The sequence below is a fragment of the Dunckerocampus dactyliophorus genome, chromosome 14, assembly GCF_027744805.1.
Source record: "Dunckerocampus dactyliophorus isolate RoL2022-P2 chromosome 14, RoL_Ddac_1.1, whole genome shotgun sequence".
In the NCBI taxonomy this organism is placed as follows: Eukaryota; Metazoa; Chordata; class Actinopteri; order Syngnathiformes; family Syngnathidae; genus Dunckerocampus; species Dunckerocampus dactyliophorus.
In genome coordinates this window covers 4546783-4564780 of record NC_072832.1, presented here as the reverse complement: position 1 = coordinate 4564780, position 17998 = coordinate 4546783, and the positions used below count along the sequence as shown (strand labels likewise).

Below are 17998 nucleotides of genomic sequence, written 5' to 3'. Positions count from 1 at the left end.
AGTTAGGACAATTCCAAGGGCCCCTACCAGAAAATAGAGATTTGATAACAACAGCTGCAATGTGATTTTTTTTTTTTTCTGACCAGCAAGCACATACATCATCCTCTCCATACCAACCATCAGCAGGAGGATACATAGACTAGCATCACTTCATGCATAATAAAATAAAAGTCACTTGTAGTCGTAAGATCTCACCTTCATGGCGCATCCCTCGTTCCCTACTCGTTAAAGGAAGTGTGTGTAGTGAAGTATCTATCTAGCTGTCTCACTACTTTCTTCTTGTTTCCTCCCTTCTTGCCTTCCTACTCTTGTCTTCTCTGCGTATCGTGTGTTCGTCCACCTCTTTCTAACTCTCCCGCTTCCTCCATCAATCCCTCCTTCCCTCTCCCTCACTCGCTCCTTCCCTGCCTCCCTACCTCCTCCATCCTCTCTTCCCCCGTGTTAGAAAGCTCACATTTCTCTCTTCTCCCTTATGGACACTGAAAGTGGGAGGGAAAGGGAGAATAAATAGAAGGTCCGGCTCTTGTCTCCTCTCATTCTATCCTTGTGTGTGTGTGTGAGGGTGTGTGTGTGTGATGCTGAGCTGCCCTGCCCTCACTAAACACACACACACACACACACACACACACACACAGGATACACTTGTTTTCTCACAAGTGCTGTAGAATGGTGCAGTGAAGCAATAACTCCTCAAGTGTTTTGTATGATCCTGCATCATTTCTTGTTTAAAGCCAAGACGCACACAAAGCGACACAATTCATGAAAGAGAGTAAAAGATGGCCCATCATAGTATTTGTGAGGAAATCTGTGCTCTTTTGAAGTGCCTGAAAATGGCACATTGACGTGCGGCTCCTGTGCAGATGCAGAGTTGGAGCTTTGCAAGTGTGACAGCCCTGCAGCAGAGCACTGCCACTGAACCTCCAGCAGAGGGCGCTGGCACAAAACACAAGCAGTATATGCCATTTGAAAATCAGTAAGAATTTGTGCAAATTTTTAGATAAAATAATGGCATCTAACATTTAAGACCTTTTACAGTGAGGTCACCCATCTGTTGCTTCCATCCATCAGTGTGTCTAAGTGAAAGCATGCATTATTTATTTATTTATTTATTTATTTATTTGTATTATTTGCTTGTATTAATGTCTCTTCTGTTGTTGTTGCTTAATTTATTGGTATATATGTTTATGTGTTTATGTTTCTTATGTTCTTATTCTTTCATTTGTTTTATTTCTTTTCTTGGGAGAATGAACAGAATAAGATTTTCATTGCATGGTATAACTGCTGTTTTACTATGCACATGACAATGAAACTCTCTTGTATCTTGTATCTTGTATTATGTTTGTTCACACTGCCCCCAAGTGGCCAAAAAACGTTTCCTGTGTGAGGGAAAGAAGTAAAAACTTCACCAAGCTATGAAATATAAGGCGGAAACTCCATTTCTTATCTCCAGTGTGAGACTCACAGGGATGCCCCCCCCCCCCCCCCCTTCCAAACCAAATAAAATCTGCAATAAATCTCCAGTAAGTGCTGCACACAAGCACTTGATGTAGCTGCGTGTTGAGTGAACATGATGCTGGTACATTACTCTGCTCGCTTATAGGCAGCCCACTGAGGCCACAGGATGGATTTACTGTACTTGTAGATACAACTTAAGGCCGCATTACCTACCTCTCTCCTACAATAATATTTGGACACGTGGGCGAGATGCTTGAAGGAAGTGAAAATGGAAGAAATGGAGTTGCAGCTATAAAGCTGTGTGTTTGTGGGTATTTTGGGCAGTTTGCGAGGTTTGAGAGGGTCCGCTTTTTTGCCATCTCAGTTGTAGGTCATCTCAGAGGGGTTCTTCAACACCAGACTCATCCAAGCAGGCCTTTATGGACCTTACTTTGTGCGCTGCAAGTCAACTAAGAAAACACAGAAGCCCTCAAGCAAAACATCTTTGCAACTGAGCAAGCGATATTGTAAATAACTCATTGACTGTCTAATAATAATAAAGCTTTGAGGATATCTGTGTTATATGTTTGCTAGCATGTCTTCGGATGCATTTTGACAACAACCCATAGGGGGAGCCACAAATGTCACTCATGACTGTTAATATTTAGCGTGTTCCATGCATTTGTTCTGTGACTTTAGAAGAAAAGGTGACTCAAACACAACAGACTATAAATGACTTAAGCATCCTGCAGCAGCCACTCAGTGATATAATAAAATTAGCCTTGTCCTATCCAGTATAGGAGCTGAAAGTGATCCAAGTGCAGTGTGCATGCCTTGTGCCAAGAGTCTCCAGCTGAGAGTCCTCTGAGTCATTTCTTTGAGCAACTCCTACGGCAAGTGAGACCTTGATGTAAAGATAACATATTACGCTCCTTCCAGTAGCACAGCCAAAGCCAATGATATTTCTCATGTATAGCAAGACTGCAGCGTGAACTTTCCATGAAAGCAAATTGATACAAAACATGTTTAAGAGTCGAGACACAAGAGATGGAGGAGGGGGTTCATTCATTTGATTAGGAAATGCCAACTTTGTTTGTCAAGGTAGTGCAAGCGACCAGGAAAGTTTGTCTTTATGAGATATTGGTACCGAAATCAAACAGATATTGATGCTGCTTTGAATTTTACACTACCGTGTACTCAAACATTTATTTGTAATAATATACTCAAATGTTTAATTTTTATATTATACTCAAATGCTTCATTGTAATATACTCAAAGGTTTTAATATTATATTCAAAGGTTTAATTTTATATTGCGATGTGTTATACTCAAACGTCTAATATTGTAGTCAAATGTGTCATTTTGATATTATACTGATACAGTTTTTAACTTTATCAGAGCCCTCTAGGCACCTTTACAATTGTATTACCTAATATAGTAGACATACTCATAGAAAATAAGACTTGCTTTTGTGTGTGGCAATAAATGTGTTCCGGACGTGTGGAGGACAGGAAGTGACATGCTACTACATAGCATACATAACGCCTTATATTTTAGTTCATTTAGCCCAGGGGTCGCCAACCCGTCGATTGTGAGCTACTAGTTGATCTTTGGGACTTTGCCGGTCGATGACGAAAACATTTTGAAAAAAATGTATTATCATATCAGTGCCCTCACCTCCGCATTTTGTCCACTGAACACGCCCGTATGCCTCGCCGCTATCCAGGCAGCAAGAAGCCCAGTCCCCAAAACCCGGCAGGCACCGGCTCGCCTCATACACCAGCTAACCCCCCCCAGCGCTAGCAAAAAGGTCGAGCGAGAGAGGGAGGCAAAAAAAACATCTTTGAGCCGGGACGACGCCACTCGTTGAGGGCTGACTGTTGTATGGCATTGACCAGCCCCTCTCCTCAATCTGCATCGCTCGTCCACTACACTGAGCCAACACGCCAAATAGTGGTGGTTTGCTCATGAAGCCGACGCCACAAGCCCAACCCCGACCAAGAGCCACAAAAGTAGAGGTGTAAGGGTGCTCAAAGTGTGGATCAGGGGCCATCTGTGGCCCGTGGCTTTTTTGTCAGTGCATCACTGCAAAAATGATAAAAATACAGCAAAAGGCACAATGGCAAAGGCTGAAATGTTGAAGCCAACAACCAATAATAACACAAAACATATATACCGCTTGTTGGGGGGTGTTTACTGCCGAGACCAGGGATATTGGTCACAAAAAGGTTGGTCACCACTGATTTATCGTTTTTTTATGCTTTAAAAGGCTTAATTTAGACAAAAAAATACATGCAATTTGCTTAAATATGCATTTTTCTTTTTCACTAATAAGTCCAGGGTGTACCCCGCCTGTTGCCCGAAGTCAGCTGGGATAGGCTCATGCATACCCCCGTGACCCTAATGAGGCGAAGCGGCATAGAAAATGGATGGAAGTTGTATTCAATCACAAAACAGCATGATTTATTAATATATTTTTGCAAAAGCGTGATAGAGTGAAGCTGTGAAATTCAAACCGCGATGTGACAATGGATGACTGTATACTCAAATGTTCTTCATTTCTTATTCTTCAGTGTGGCTCTTGTCTTAATTTAGTTTTAACATCTGCTTTAAAAACAAGCTGTGGGCTGTAAATGGCCCCAGTGATGCACTTTGTACACCAATGGGGTTTTCCTGCAGCTCTTTTGCATTTGTTCAATTATTTGAGCTAACCTGCAGGCAATCAGGAAAATTTAAAGCTCTCACACACAAATGCCACACACACACATGCATCCTGTAATTAGTCACTGTTAATGTGCTTCATTATGACAGTGTGGATGTGTGTGTGCGAAACGCATCCAAACAGAAAAATGCAATGACAGTATTTCATGTCCTCCCACTGACTCTAAACATTTGGCAATGGCTCCCTCTGCTGGGCTTGAGCTCATAAATCTTCATTTTATTTCGTCCCTTGATACAAAAAGGCCCATTTGCCCAACATTTACAGCCTTTTTTCTTCTCAGTGATTTAGAATTGGATTTAAAAGTGTAATACTGCAAACCATTAAGCGTTTATTGTAGCTTATACAACGTGACATGCTGCATACAGTAAAAGATAACGTTAATCACCTGCTTATCTTACTTATTATAGTCCCGGTTGGTGGTGTTGACTCTTAAAGTACACTTGCATTCATAACTGAATTTCAAATGGGAAAGTAGATGAGGCGTCAGGGCCTCCCTCATGCTGGGTCAAGCAATATTAACAAGCAGGGGTGTCATACATCAGCACTGTCACCATGAAATTGGAAATGCAATCAGCGTGGGAAACAACTCCACCTTGAGCTCGTATTCCATCCAGAAGGAACCTCTAGACGTGCACTCCCGTCGGCTACATGCAGCAATTACAGTACTTGAATGCATCGTCTACTGCAGGGGTGTACAAAGCATTGCCCGGGGCCAGTTTTTTACCGGTCCACGGCACATTTTTAAAATACAGTCATCGGGAATTCCGTTGTATAAGCCGCACCCACGGAATTTAGAGGAAAAAACAGATTCGCTCAAATGAATGTAAGCCGCATCGGTGTAAAAGCTGCACGTGTCCACGGCATAAACTGGCCCAGGCAGCTTTTTATTAGACAGGAGCCAATCAGGAGCCGTGACAAAACTCACTCCCATTTGAAATGGCAGGAGGTCGTTACTCAATACGAGCTGACTCACGGCGTCATCTTACAAACATTAAACTCATCACACAGCAACTTAAAAGGATAGCTCGGATTTTTTGACATGAACTTGTATGACATCCCCATCAGCAGTGGACTATATCAACAGTGACTCCCCCCCCATTTGGTCCTGCAAGTCCGGTTCTGGTCGGATTTCCGTGATGAGGAACATAGTACTGCTTAGTTGCTGGGTCATTTAAGTCAAGAGTTTGCCTTCTCAAAACAATATGCGTTCAAAAGAGTAATACAACCGCATCATAAAAATGCCTCCTCAAAAAAATCTGACCTCACAAATCGCTCGGCGTGTGTATGTGATGAACTGCGACGGCAGCACCGCAGCCATCTTGTTTACCTGTGTTCCACAGCAGAAGAAGATGCGAGCGTCTTCATCACATACACACGAATGGAGAGGCGACAGTGTGCAGGGACACGGCGGGAGACAAATCTAACGCCGAGCGATTTGTGAGGTCTGATTTTTTTGAGGAGGTATTTTTATGATGCGAATGTATTAGTCTTTTGAACGCATAATAGCGGGGATCTACTGTATGCGGCCCTCAGTGGAAAAGGTTTAGACAACCCTGGCCGACTCTTTAGAATATAGTGAACCGCACAAAAGCACTGTGTAATTGTTGAACAAGTCTGTTTTCACAACTATGCTATTTTATTTGTCCACAAAATTCACAACTATGCTATCTTATTTGTCTACAAAGTGCGAGATTTTGTCGTTTACAGTTGTTTTCATGTTTTGGGACACATTGCTACATTTCTTACGGTTGTTTTCATGTTTTGAGACACATTGCTACATTTCTTGTGACCTCACCGTCCCTATAAATAGCCTACATCCTTCATTTTAAAATATAATTTGTTATTAGTGTCTGGAAGGGCCTCAGACGATGAAAAGAAACAGTCAAGTAATGGAGAATCCATACAAATATAATTACCCGTGCATGAGTACCCAATTTATCTGCACTTTAGCTGGAATGAATACGCTGCTACTGTGCAGGGAATAGCAATAAATGACAGCAACAGGCACATGAAAGTATAACACTGTTAACATCTTTTCTGGTGATTTTCAGCTGAGCCTCGGCTTCACTTTTGGGAATACTTGCGACTCAATGTGACGGTAGATCCTGAACTTGGAATATAAGATCTCCTCCCACTCCATCCCCATATGTCAGCATATACTGTACACAGTGTGTTCCATCTGGCCATTCATTTTACACTAATGACAAATGGAGTACATCAGCTGCAGTTTAACACCCCTGTGTGTGTGTGTGCGCGCGCACCCGTATAGCTAGGGGACCTATAAAGACCTAACCCTCAGCAACTGTTTAATATCTTTTTGTACCCGGGAGAAAAGAAGCATAATTCATCACGTTAACTTTCTGGATAAGCCAATATTTCCCACCTTCAGTGTTAAATATTAAAAACACACGCTCTGTTCTTCTCCTTCTCGTCTTTTCTAGCCTACCTGAAGGCAATCAGTGCAGTGCTGGTATCGTTTACCTGCAAGCACCACACCATATTAGGCCTGAAAGATCACCGACGTGCAGGAAAAGGCAGAAAAACAGGTGATCTTTTCTAGAATGTGTGGTATTGTTTGGTGTCTTAAGCAAATATTCTCTTATAATCACACTGAATGGGAGAAGAGTAACATAAATCCATCAATTTTCTAAATTATTGGAGAAATAATGATAAAAATGTCAAAAGAAAACATGTTCTGATCTCCAGTGTCCATCACTTACATGTTCTAGTTTGTCTCTCCTGCGCAGCCACACGCTGGCTGAATAGTCCTGCTGCTGCACGGCCGAAATGATGCTACTGGCAGGGATCCCAGTGGCCGGGATTCCGAACCCAAACCCCTTTAGGTCCTGCAGGCCAACCACCGGACCCCGTTTCCCTCGCTGATCCATGGTTCTGGATGTCTCTGATCTCACGGGAGGCAATGGGGCGTACTTCTGATTGTGGCATGGCCGCACTTTTGGTTTCTTCTATTCATTGCGCAACTAAAGTGGTGATTTATCCTCCAGAAGTCTCTTGTGATGGGATGCTGAGGTAAAAAAAAAAATGCAGTAGTTGCAAGAATAGTCTGTAAAAAATATTCCTCAATGGTGTCTTCATGTAGCTTCATGTCCCCATGGAGTGTAGGACTGAACGCACGTTAGTCTGGACTGTAGGCTGAGCTAGACTCGCTTTTTAGCTGAGCACAACAGCACATCAGCTTCATCACACTGATGAAGTTCCAGCGAGGCATCCCCAGTGCGAGGGGGAGGGAGGGTTGAGACCAGGAGGGAGGGGTGGAGGAAGAGAACAAGAAAGTGCCTGAAAAGAAATCGAGCGAGTGCGGGTTCAAGTGATGGACACCCATACTCTTGGCTTCATTTTTTAAATTGGATTTTTAAAATCACTTATGCTATTTTTGAAGAAAAAAGAGAAAACATGATGAAATATTTTGACAATTATTAGAAGGTCCTGACAAAATTTTCAATCATAAAATTGCATTTAATGATAACTTTGGTTCTTTAAGTAGCTTAAATTTGTTGCGCCTCTCGTGGTTTGGAGGTTTGATGCCTTGCTGAATTTGAAATGTTATTTTTTAAAGGTATTTTACTGCTTTTAACACTTTACATGACAATTACAGAGAAATGTAAACCTATTTTTGAAATGAAATAATTCATTCAGTAATTATCATCATTTGTCTCCCGTTGTGTTTACTGTAATTATAACGTTTCCAATATCATCCCTTCTCGTTGCCGATCACATGGTTCGAAAGTTTAAAAAAGTTTAAATTGAACGAAAATTGGGTTCAAAATTCAGCTGTTATGTGATGCGTTGCAGCTCAATTTTGTTATGCCCTCTGGTGGTTTGGAGGTTTAAGGTTTTAATGCCTTGCTTCGAAAAGAGTGAGACAGTTCAAGTGAGAGCCGCAAAAATGCTCCGCTTTGTGATTGAAAAAAAAAATCTAGAACAATTTTGAGGTATTTTATAATCTATTGTGATATGTTACAAGACTTTTATACATACATAACTTACAAAAAAAAATCTATATTTTTTTTCTTTGGCTACGAGCAATGGCATGGTTATAATACCATAAACTATAGTGAGGTTTAAGCTACCAAATATCACTTGCTTGCCCAATAAATGGGAAATTCAGTCTTTTTCCAAATACTGGATATATTTTATGGTACATCTTAAATCTGTTGGGCTCCTCGTAGGGTGGTAGGGGTGTCACGAGAGCTCGTGTCATTTGATCTTGCAAGATTAAAACGTGACTAGATTTCTCGTTCAGAAAAAAAAAGTCTTGCGATAATAAATCAATTCATTAATCACACGATAAATGAAAATAAAGTTGATAATTTTGCCATTTGTTGATATGTTGCCATTTGCATGCATGTTTTTTTTCGTCTTTTCTCATCTCCAGACAGGCACAAAGAGGTTCTTTCTGCATAAAACAATGGCTTGAATGAAGTGAGCCCTCTTGTCAGTCATACAGTCTCTTTGTCTCTGTCAGGGGAGGCGGGGCTGCTAGCGTGCACACATTAGAAGAGGAGCAATGCAAGGTAATGTAGTAGAAGTTAGGAGGGAGAAGGATGCTTGCAAAGCCAAATGCCACAGCCCCGGTGTGGGAATATCTCGGCATCAAACCAAATGAGCAAGGCGAGTCCATCAACACGGATGAGCCAGTATGCCGAATTCGTTCGAAAGTGGTGGCAACAAAAAGGCAACGACTCAGTTTTCCCATAAGGGATCGAGATGCAGAGCCTTTGGTGTTTGGTTGACAAAGTAAATACAAACAGAAGCGGTGAAATGGTGTGCTTTCACCGAAAGTGTACTTTGCTACATCACAAAAGAAATGCTGCTCTTTAATATAGTTGAAAAGCCAGCATTTCGAGAAATGCTGCAAACGTTTGACACACTACGAATGGCCCGTGAGAAAATGCATGTCACAAACAGCAATTCCACAACTTTACAACAGTGAAAGATGACATATTAAATGAAATATTGCATTATTATGACAGTTATTATTGTTATACTATCATAGCAGTGGTTAATTTGGTTTCACTATGCACCTGCATTGTTTTGTGACTCAGTTAAATTCAAGTCTATGTCCACTCATACATTTTTTCATAGTACTTTTCTTAAAAGTATTGTTAAAGTCTCGTCTCGTTGTCATAGACCCAATCTTGTGTATCATCTCATCTCATCTCGTGAACTGAGTGTCTGGTGACAACTCTACTCCTTTGTGGTCTGGAGGTTTGATGCCTTGCTTGAGAGCACCTAAACAGTGCCCAGCATCTCTCCGACAACCAGTTTTCCAGTGATTCAAGCCACGAAAGACGCCCATCACCACCACCACCCTCTGACTTACGTTTTTATTCTTTAAACCACAACTTCTTGCTGATACTGTTCATTTTCCTTCTTTTTCAGACTTTTAAGTCTTTGCTGTCACACACACACACACACACACACACACACACATATACATACAAAGCAGAGTGGTGCAGTGAGGCTGCAGTCCCGTGCTCTCGCTTTACTTCCGCTTGCCCCGACGTGCCAAGAGAAGCAACAGAGCACAGCAAAGCCTGCAAGTGTTAATTATCTTCCTCAAATCCTGTCACTGTAGAAAGTCGTCTCTTTGAAATAAATCACAGCAACAACCTGAAAGAACCTTGGGAAGCGTGCATGCAAATGTATGCACAGCTTTAACTGCTCAACATGCGGATGTGGTGTTGCACTTGCGATGTCACACACGACGTTCGGTTAATGCATGGTGTCTGAATACAAACTCTCTCTGAGGGCTAACATAACAAGTGAGAGGGATACTTTTAATAGGTCTAGCTTGTCTGCGCTCTCGCACTTTTATAAATAATTGGCTGCAAAGAAGCGATGCAGCTTAACTCTTTGAAATGGAAAGTCCATTTTAATTATCTGGCCTCCACCCTCTGCTGTCAGCATTACAATACCAGTGCATTCAGCCTGCATGGACAGTATGACTAATTTGCCAAGTTCAGTGCAGCTCTTAAGGCCGAGGGAGTGACGTTTTACCAACGTACACTTGCGCAGCCATACCGGCTGGCATTTGTTGCAGTTAGAGCATAGAAAACCTGTTTACGACCTTATAAATATGTTTTTTTTTAACATTAGAGCCCTATAGATATGAAATAACACCCCTATAGTCACCTTTACGCTCCTATCACCCATATAATAGACATCATAACCTAAAATAGGACATCTTACACATAAATAAGACACAGACTCACATATTAGCATTGACAGTGTACTTCCTGCGCTGGCTATTGTCTCGTCAGTGTAACGTTACTGACCTGTAGTGACCATTGTCAAGCTAGGTAGCTGCTGTTGGCAACAAATCACATCAGTCACTGCGCTCTCCACATTTAATTTAGGCCAAGAATACGTACAATTTGCTTAAATATGCATTTTATTTATTTATTTTTTTACAAATAACAGTATTATCTTTGTAAAGGCAACGTTTTTGTGTATTAAATCTCATTAGAATAAATGATGTAGTTTGTGTATGTTTATGCATTTTTAGAATGCATTAAGGGGGGCTGCAACGCTTACGAAAAACAATCAATATTTAAATCAGCCTAATTCATTTTTCATCAAAGACAATGCTGCGTCATCCATTAGGGAGCCTCTCTCAAGTCCTGCTCTCTTTTATTCAATCCCGTTGTATCCACTCACCGTTATGTACAGCATCTTTATGCGTCTAGCATGCAGGCTGAATGCTGAATGCTGAACATGAGCTAAACCAACAGAAAAGCACTAAAAAAAAGCCTTCTATGTTTTATGTGACTCAGAAATGCATCTACTAAATGAAACCTTCCATTCAATACATCTTTTTTTCCCCCACCATCAAACAACATGAAGCTCAGGGAGACGTTTTTACGACGTTGCCGCTGGAGTTAATAAAGCTAGTGTGTGTGTGTGTGTGTGCAGGTGAATGAGCAGCAGAGATGATCACACATTAGATAGCATCAAGGAGAGCCTCCTGAGAGCTGGCATCTTATGAAACTATATAACTTTGCTCTTATGACACAAGAGGCAACAGGGGGCTAGTTGGCTTCCACACCCAAGTGATGAAAACCTGCATGACTCCTTGTCAGGGTACACAAGAAACACACAGACGGGACATTCTACCCGAGTATTGGAGCGTTTATAGAACAAGAAATTCAATGGATAGAGGAATCTAGGCTTCTCGCACTTTCAGTGTTGGTGCAGACCCGCCAACATGTACAAATTTATAGTAATCTACGTGCAATTTGACTCTTGAATACGCTTGGATGCTCTCCAATTTGTTGCACATTTCTGGTTTCAGTTTCAATTCAAAGACTGCATGGCACAGATAAATACATATGATCAGATCCTGTGTATTTCAAATCGGGGGGACATGAAAACATTTCTGTCCCTTACGGCGGCATGACAGAAAATAATTGAGAACCGCTGCGATAATGCAATCAGAGAAATTAAAAACTGGTTACACATGTTTCTTATTATTTTGATGTATAGCGCTGCGTGTGATTCTTCCTGAGGTGTGATATTATATTACAAGTAGTACAGGAAGACGCCTTACTCCCCCCTTGCATGACCAGCGTTTAACAGTCTTTGCAAATTGCATATTTACAATCTGAAGGCGAAACTTGGAAATAATGCCAGACCATTGACAGGCTGAACTAGCAAGCTTGTTGTTTTGTGGATCACGATGCAATTTCATGAGGCACCGATATCAGAATCGGCAGAAGAAATGACACCGATATGATATGATATATTACTCAATACAACCCAATGCATTAAAAAAACATCTATGCCACGGCAAATTCCATCCACAATAATGTATTGTTAAGTCAATGGGAATGGAACATTATCATCCTCTTAAAGGCAGTCCTTCTGATCCAGTTCTTGCACTGGATCTCATTACAATGTACAGTACAGGTGGCTAGTCAGTGCATGCATACACTTAAAAAAGTGATAGGACGACTGTATGGCAATATGATACAGTACCTCCATGGCTCGCTCCTGAATTCCAACTCTTCACAGCTAGCAGTCCAGAGGAGGAGTGTGCGTCCTCGTCTTTCACTCCAGGATGGGCACATCATTAAATACTCCAGCTCGGTGATAACCTTGAATCAGGAGGTTAATGGACATCCTGTCCTGTCGAGGATTAAAAACTTCCTGGCCCCTGACTGTGTCACAGTCATCTTTAGAAGTTATTACATTCTGTATTGGTGTATTCTGTCTCTACTAGTATGTCAAGTCTCTACTTCTCCATATAGCCTCTAGCTTGGCCTTTCGCTTTCACAGCCTATCAGTGCATCACTCTGCTCAGTTCACAATGTATTCTGTGAAAAGGGACACACCAAATCCTGCATCATCAAGGAAAAACTTCTTTACTGCATAAATCCTTATTCCTCCGTGATCATAACCTGGTCTGTTATAGTCAGAAGAAGAATTTGTCAAGCATTTGCCTTCTTTTCACTCCTTTCGCACTTCCTGATGTCTCATTATCCACGCTTGCTCATGCTGAGCCTCCAGCACCAGTAACCAGCAGTGTATGCACAAGAGGACTCAACTTAATTAGACAGATTTTCCTCCCAGCGCCCCTTTTTACTTGCAGGAAGAGGATGTGAGGCCTACAAACACACATGTAGATGCAGATATGTTCCTAGGTGGACAGATTATCAAGTCTTTACACCAGGGGTGTCCAAAGCTTCTCCAGCGAGGGCCACATACTGGAAAATGAAAGGATGCAAGGGCCACTTTGATATTTTGTCAAATGGCTGAAGAAAAAAATGCATTTCAGCTTTGTGGTAAACGTGAAATGCTACTAAAATGACATTATTATTCCCCATAGTATGTCGGGTTTAATCTTGTAAAATTGCACCTTTTTATGACATTTTTTCTCATTTATTTTTACTTTATTCTCCTAGAATAAAGCTGTTTTTTCTGCTGTTTTTAAAATGATTTTTCACTTAGTTCATCTTTCATCTTGTAAATTTTTTTCTCATATTTATGACTTTATATCCATAATATTTTGAATTCATTTCTGTAATAAGATAACGTTTGCTCCAGCCTAATTTTCCAAACATTACAACTGTATACTTTGTTTTGTTTCTCGTAATATTAGAACTTAAAAAATACAATAACAACACAATGTTATTTAATATTTTAACTCTATGCTACTAAAATGACATTGTTTTTACTGATAATATTACGAGTTCCACCCATCCATCCATCTTCTACCGCGCATCCGAGGTGGGTTAGCGGGGGCAGCAGCCTAAGCAGGAAAGCCCAGACTTCCCTCTCTCTGGCCACTTCGTCCAGCTCCTCCCGGCGGATCCCAAAGTGTTCGTTCCCAGGCCAGTTGAGAGACAGTCTCTCCGACGTGTCCTGGACAGGCCTCTTACCAGTCGGATGCGCCCTGAACACTTCCCCGGGGAGGCATCCGGGAGACATCTTGACCAGATGCCCAAGCCATCTCATCTGGCTCCTCTCAATGCAGAGGAGCAGCAGTAGGGTGGCTGGGAGAGCCCAGTCACCCTATGGAGAAAACTCATTTTGGCCAATCTTGTTCTTTTGGTCACTACCCAAAGCTCTTGACCATAAGTGAGGGTAGGAACGTAGATCAACCGGTAAATTGAAGGCTTTGCCTTTCGGCTCAGCTCCCTCTTCACCACCCTGGGCCGATTATTTCGAGTTTGTTCTCATAAAATTGCGACTTTTTTTCTTGGAGTATTTTGACTTTTTTACTGGGCTAAGATCCTGCCCCAATGAGGTCAAGCAGTATAGGAAATGGACATATGGATGGATGGTTGTTATTTAGCAGATCACATAATATTCATAAGAAATGTTTTAAGGACGTTGATGGAGGCCATTTATTATTTGATGGGTATCAATAAAGCGCTCAAAGCTTGACAACATGACATGACAAGTAACCGCTAGGGGGCAGTGTGGTCCATTGTCTTCACCGCGACGATAGACGAAGAGGAGAGCCATCCAAGCTAATATGGCAAATGACAAGGTCGGTATCCCTGACGTAATAAAGTAAACACACGGTGGTTATTAGGGTTTGTAAAAACGCTAATTGTAGCTAAAAGCCACCGAACAAGCGTAAAACGTTCTACTCGCGATTGCTGGCGAGCTTTAAGCAAATGGCTACGTACCTGCATTGTTAGCTAAACTTAGCCAGCTAACAGCTGTTGGATACTACTGGAGAAACATTTAACGCTGTTACTTTCTTTTGGTAACACTTTCTATCGATGGCTCAATACCACACAGGTGTAGCCATCCTACATGTAAAGTGCATCATTAACTTCTACAGGGTACATTTATACTGTGTCAGCCAGTTTGCAAACTGTGAAAGTGTTAATACCTGCCTATATATACTATATGCAACTGCCTATATTGTCTTTAACTGGCTTTTGAAAGCAAGTTATGTCTGTTTGCCTCCTGCATTAATGTCATAAATGCACATAAATATGTATAGACTCCTCTGGGACAGCTCAAGGACCTGGTGGAGCTGAAGGATCAGCTGGAGGACATCCAGAGGCGTATGGAGGATGAGATACAGGCCGGAGTTCCTGCTGTAAGTTGGCCCCAAACTAACATTCATCATTTTCCGATACCGCTTGCATCAACAGATGCCCACATGGAGATTAGAAACTTCGATCTCCTGACTGTGAGGCCAACATGATAACCGCTTTGTGGCCCCAAGCTTTAACATGTGCATCCACATTTCCACTTTTAACAGTTGATCTAACTTCCTGTCTCCTCCTCATCACCAGGGTGGCAGTCTGCTGGCTTCCCCTTTCCTGAAGGGCTTTCTGGCCGGGTACATAGTGGCTAGGTTCCGCTCGTCTGCACTGCTGGGCGTGGCGGTCGGAACGTGTACTGGAATCTATGCAGCACAAAACTACAAGATTCCCAATGTTGAAAACACGGTCAGGGACTACATAAACAGTCTGAAAGGAGGACGCTAATGAGAGAAGACATCAGAACGGGCATGGATGAGAGGAGAAGCCGCTATTAGCAACATATGGCAAGAGATTTGCATTTGGAAACTAAACTTGATTCATTTTGGGTGTAGTTGAGGGGTGTTTTTCTGCCCCTTACTGGTCAGAAGTCAACTATAGCAGCACTAGCCGCTATGCACTTTTTGCAGGACGTGTGTATCCATCCCTGCAGCTGTCCTTTATAGGTCAACTTGTAACATTTGTCTCCTAAAGTCCTGCACTATACCTTTTATTATGATAAAAAGTCACTTGTAAAGTCATTTTTCTACATGTAAAACTCAGTGTTTATGAATGACTTATTGATGCTATGCAATCTGACACTGCTAAAGATGGAGTTCGCAAGTGCAGCAGTTTATCAAAACAGAATATATATGCCAAAATTGAAATTGTTTTGAATTTGTTGTGAAACGCACAGCACAAAAATATTATCTCATGTGCCTTGCTTGGTGTGGTGTGCAATAGAACTCCCTCACGGGAAGATATTACTCATTTTAACATACTGGAACATCATTTATATCATGCACTTGTTGGGATTTATTTTCATTTAGACTGGAAAGCCTCAGAAAATGTTTAGTAACTGGAACTTTTGTTGATTTTTTTTCTGCTTTGCATGCTTTGTTTACAATAGAAATATTTTTATAATTTAGGTTTATGTAGAAAGTGACAAGCTGGATTATGGTGCTGCATTTCACTCTGCATTGTTCAATAAATGGGTACTCTGATTTTAAAATGATGTTTTTACATGATGCGCATTGTTTAAAATAGTTAAGATGTATTTCACTGGTCGTAATCTCAGAGTGGAAAGAATACATCCTAAAAAGAGCACTAAGTTTATATTATGTAATCTACTTTATTTATGTAGCACATAAACAGTTTCCAAAGTAAAACAAATAATTAAAAGTAGAAGTACAAATTAATACAATAAAAGCTTGTAAATCAAAACATTCAGACCAGGGATGGGGAAACTTTGACTTGTGGGCCGCATTGAGTTAAAATCAGGGGGTCAGACTATACATTTGATACACGCATGATTGTTTAAGCTTAGAAGTCTGACAGCCCGCCTGAAATTGTCTTATTTTATCTGTAAAAGAGTCACAATCTGTTACATGTGCCTTGTGTCCTTTCTTTAAGGAGCACTTTAAACATCAGACCACATCAAATAACAACATTGACTTTTGCAGGGGTTTTTTTCTGGATAAAACACCTGGAATGCACATGAATAAAGAATGTGTGATATACAATATTAACTATGAATGATAAAACATTGACTATTAAGGAGTATGTGAATGGCCCTCCTTTTTTACTTCCCAGACAGCGCAGTGGGTAAGTTAAGGTGAGTGTCACATATTTGTTGACATTGCTTGTTTGGCACCATGGGTGAGGTGGTGGATCGCTACAGGTCAAAATCTACTTCAACCGAAAGGTTGTCTCAAGACTGACTGACCCTGACTACTTGCAACTCACGTTGCCAGCTTGTATGTTAAAAGTTTGAATTCAATGCTTTGGAGGCAACTGGCGGGCTGGGTTCAAACACTTGGCAGGTGGTTCTGGCCCCCAGGCAGTAGTTTGTCCACCCCTGATTTAGACAAACAAAATACATAAAGAAGATAAGTAATACCAATCAAATAACTAAAAAGAAAACAATAACAATAGTAATGATAACATTACTTAATTCTCGAGTGTGTAAACTATACAAATGCAAGATTTACTGACGCTTGCGTTGCACTTCCAGTATTGTTAGGCGGCTACAACACCCTCCAGGCCACTAGTGGGCGGTGGAGTGCGTGTAAACCTAACTCTCTTCCCATATTGGATATAGATGAAGTCGGGACGTTGCTCTTGTTGTTTACCTTTAACCAGCTCACTGCCAAGCTTGACTAACGTGAGCATATCGAGAAACAAAGGTAAGGTTTGTGATGTTTCCTGTGACTCACTGTCAAGCGAAAACGTCGAGCATAAGTCGTTGCTTGTCGTCAATGCGGCGACGTGACGCGCCAAATTTGAAATGAGAACTCCCTATTAGCTTCGGTATGTTTAAGCTAGCAAACAAGCTAGGCTCGACTTTGTGCTATTAGAAAAATAGACAAACGTTTCTAGGTAGTAATTTGTCTTAGAAATTAGCTCGCTGTCGCCTGTGGAATTTATGACATTCTCTTTATCATTGTTTGCCCTCTTGAACAGATGAATCTGAATCGACAACCAAGAGCTACTGTCAGAACTGTGGACTATGGAGACTGGGAAGACGACCGGTGAGCACTTTATGATTAACATTTTTCAATTCCCGCCTTTTTCCGATGCCTTATTTTAATAGGGATGAAGCTGTTAGCTTGGGTCTCTCTTTGCTTGTTTTTGGCGCTCTTAGGCAAGCCTCCACACGGTTTCTACGCCACACACAGTACAGTATATCCTACTTTTATTTTTTTTTAATCTCCTACCAGGGTCAGAGTGTTCAATATTGATGACCCCAGTGAAGAAGAATGGAGGCCACCTGAGCGAAAAGCTCCCTGCCCAGGCCCCAGAGCCTCGGCTGCAGGAGAGAAGTTAGCCGCTTCCAAGAGAACCTCGAAAGCCAAGGAGCCTAAAGCAGCCAAAGTGCCTAAAAATGAATCAGCGCTGCGAAAATCTGATGCCAAAAGCAGGGCACCTAAAGGTAGGGCAAAGAGGAAAAACAACACCGACGAGGACAACATGAATGGAGGTGAAAGCAAAGACATTAAAAAAGAATCGGCCAGTCCGAGAGCAGCAGAGAGTGGACCAAGTGTCAGAGCAAAAGAGGAGGTGTGACACACACACACACACACACACACACACAAAAGAGCTCATCATACCTGTCTGC

At 41.5% G+C, this 17998-nt stretch overlaps 3 protein-coding genes and 1 long non-coding RNA gene across 6 annotated transcripts in view; 3 read left to right on the top strand and 1 right to left on the bottom strand.

Annotated features, from left to right (window-relative positions):
* The window catches only part of LOC129193786 (inactive phospholipase D5-like), a 30363-nt gene extending 29894 nt beyond the window's left edge, over positions 1-469 (bottom strand). Inside the window, exon 1 of the mRNA XM_054798429.1 lies at positions 196-469. Coding sequence (XP_054654404.1) covers positions 196-201 — 6 coding nt within the window. The 5' untranslated portion in view covers positions 202-469. The remainder of the gene's footprint in view (positions 1-195) is intronic.
* LOC129193789 (uncharacterized) overlaps positions 1-8433 on the top strand; it is a 40675-nt gene extending 32242 nt beyond the window's left edge. For all 3 annotated transcript variants that reach the window (XR_008573612.1, XR_008573611.1, XR_008573613.1), the window contains 2 exons: positions 6598-6702; positions 6904-8433. This is a non-coding gene — a long non-coding RNA (uncharacterized LOC129193789). The remainder of the gene's footprint in view (positions 1-6597; positions 6703-6903) is intronic.
* Positions 8434-14110: 5677 nt separating this feature from the next.
* On the top strand, positions 14111-15892 carry LOC129194022 (SLC35A4 upstream open reading frame protein-like). Its single transcript, XM_054798908.1, has 3 exons — positions 14111-14171; positions 14637-14735; positions 14935-15892. Exons 1-3 carry the CDS (start codon positions 14157-14159, stop codon positions 15127-15129), a joined length of 309 nt encoding a protein of 102 aa, XP_054654883.1. The 5' UTR covers positions 14111-14156; the 3' UTR covers positions 15130-15892.
* A 1078-nt stretch (positions 15893-16970) lies between these two features.
* srbd1 (S1 RNA binding domain 1) overlaps positions 16971-17998 on the top strand; it is a 42565-nt gene continuing 41537 nt past the window's right edge. The window contains exons 1-3 of the mRNA XM_054799219.1: positions 16971-17066; positions 17344-17411; positions 17601-17940. Of these exons, the coding sequence (XP_054655194.1) occupies positions 17344-17411; positions 17601-17940 (408 nt within the window). The 5' untranslated portion in view covers positions 16971-17066. The remainder of the gene's footprint in view (positions 17067-17343; positions 17412-17600; positions 17941-17998) is intronic.

Coding starts and splice junctions, on each gene's coding strand:
- LOC129194022 (XM_054798908.1), top strand. Junction 14,736..14,934: donor TACAGGCCGGAGTTCCTGCT/GTAAGTTGGCCC, acceptor CCTCATCACCAG/GGTGGCAGTCTGCTGGCTTC.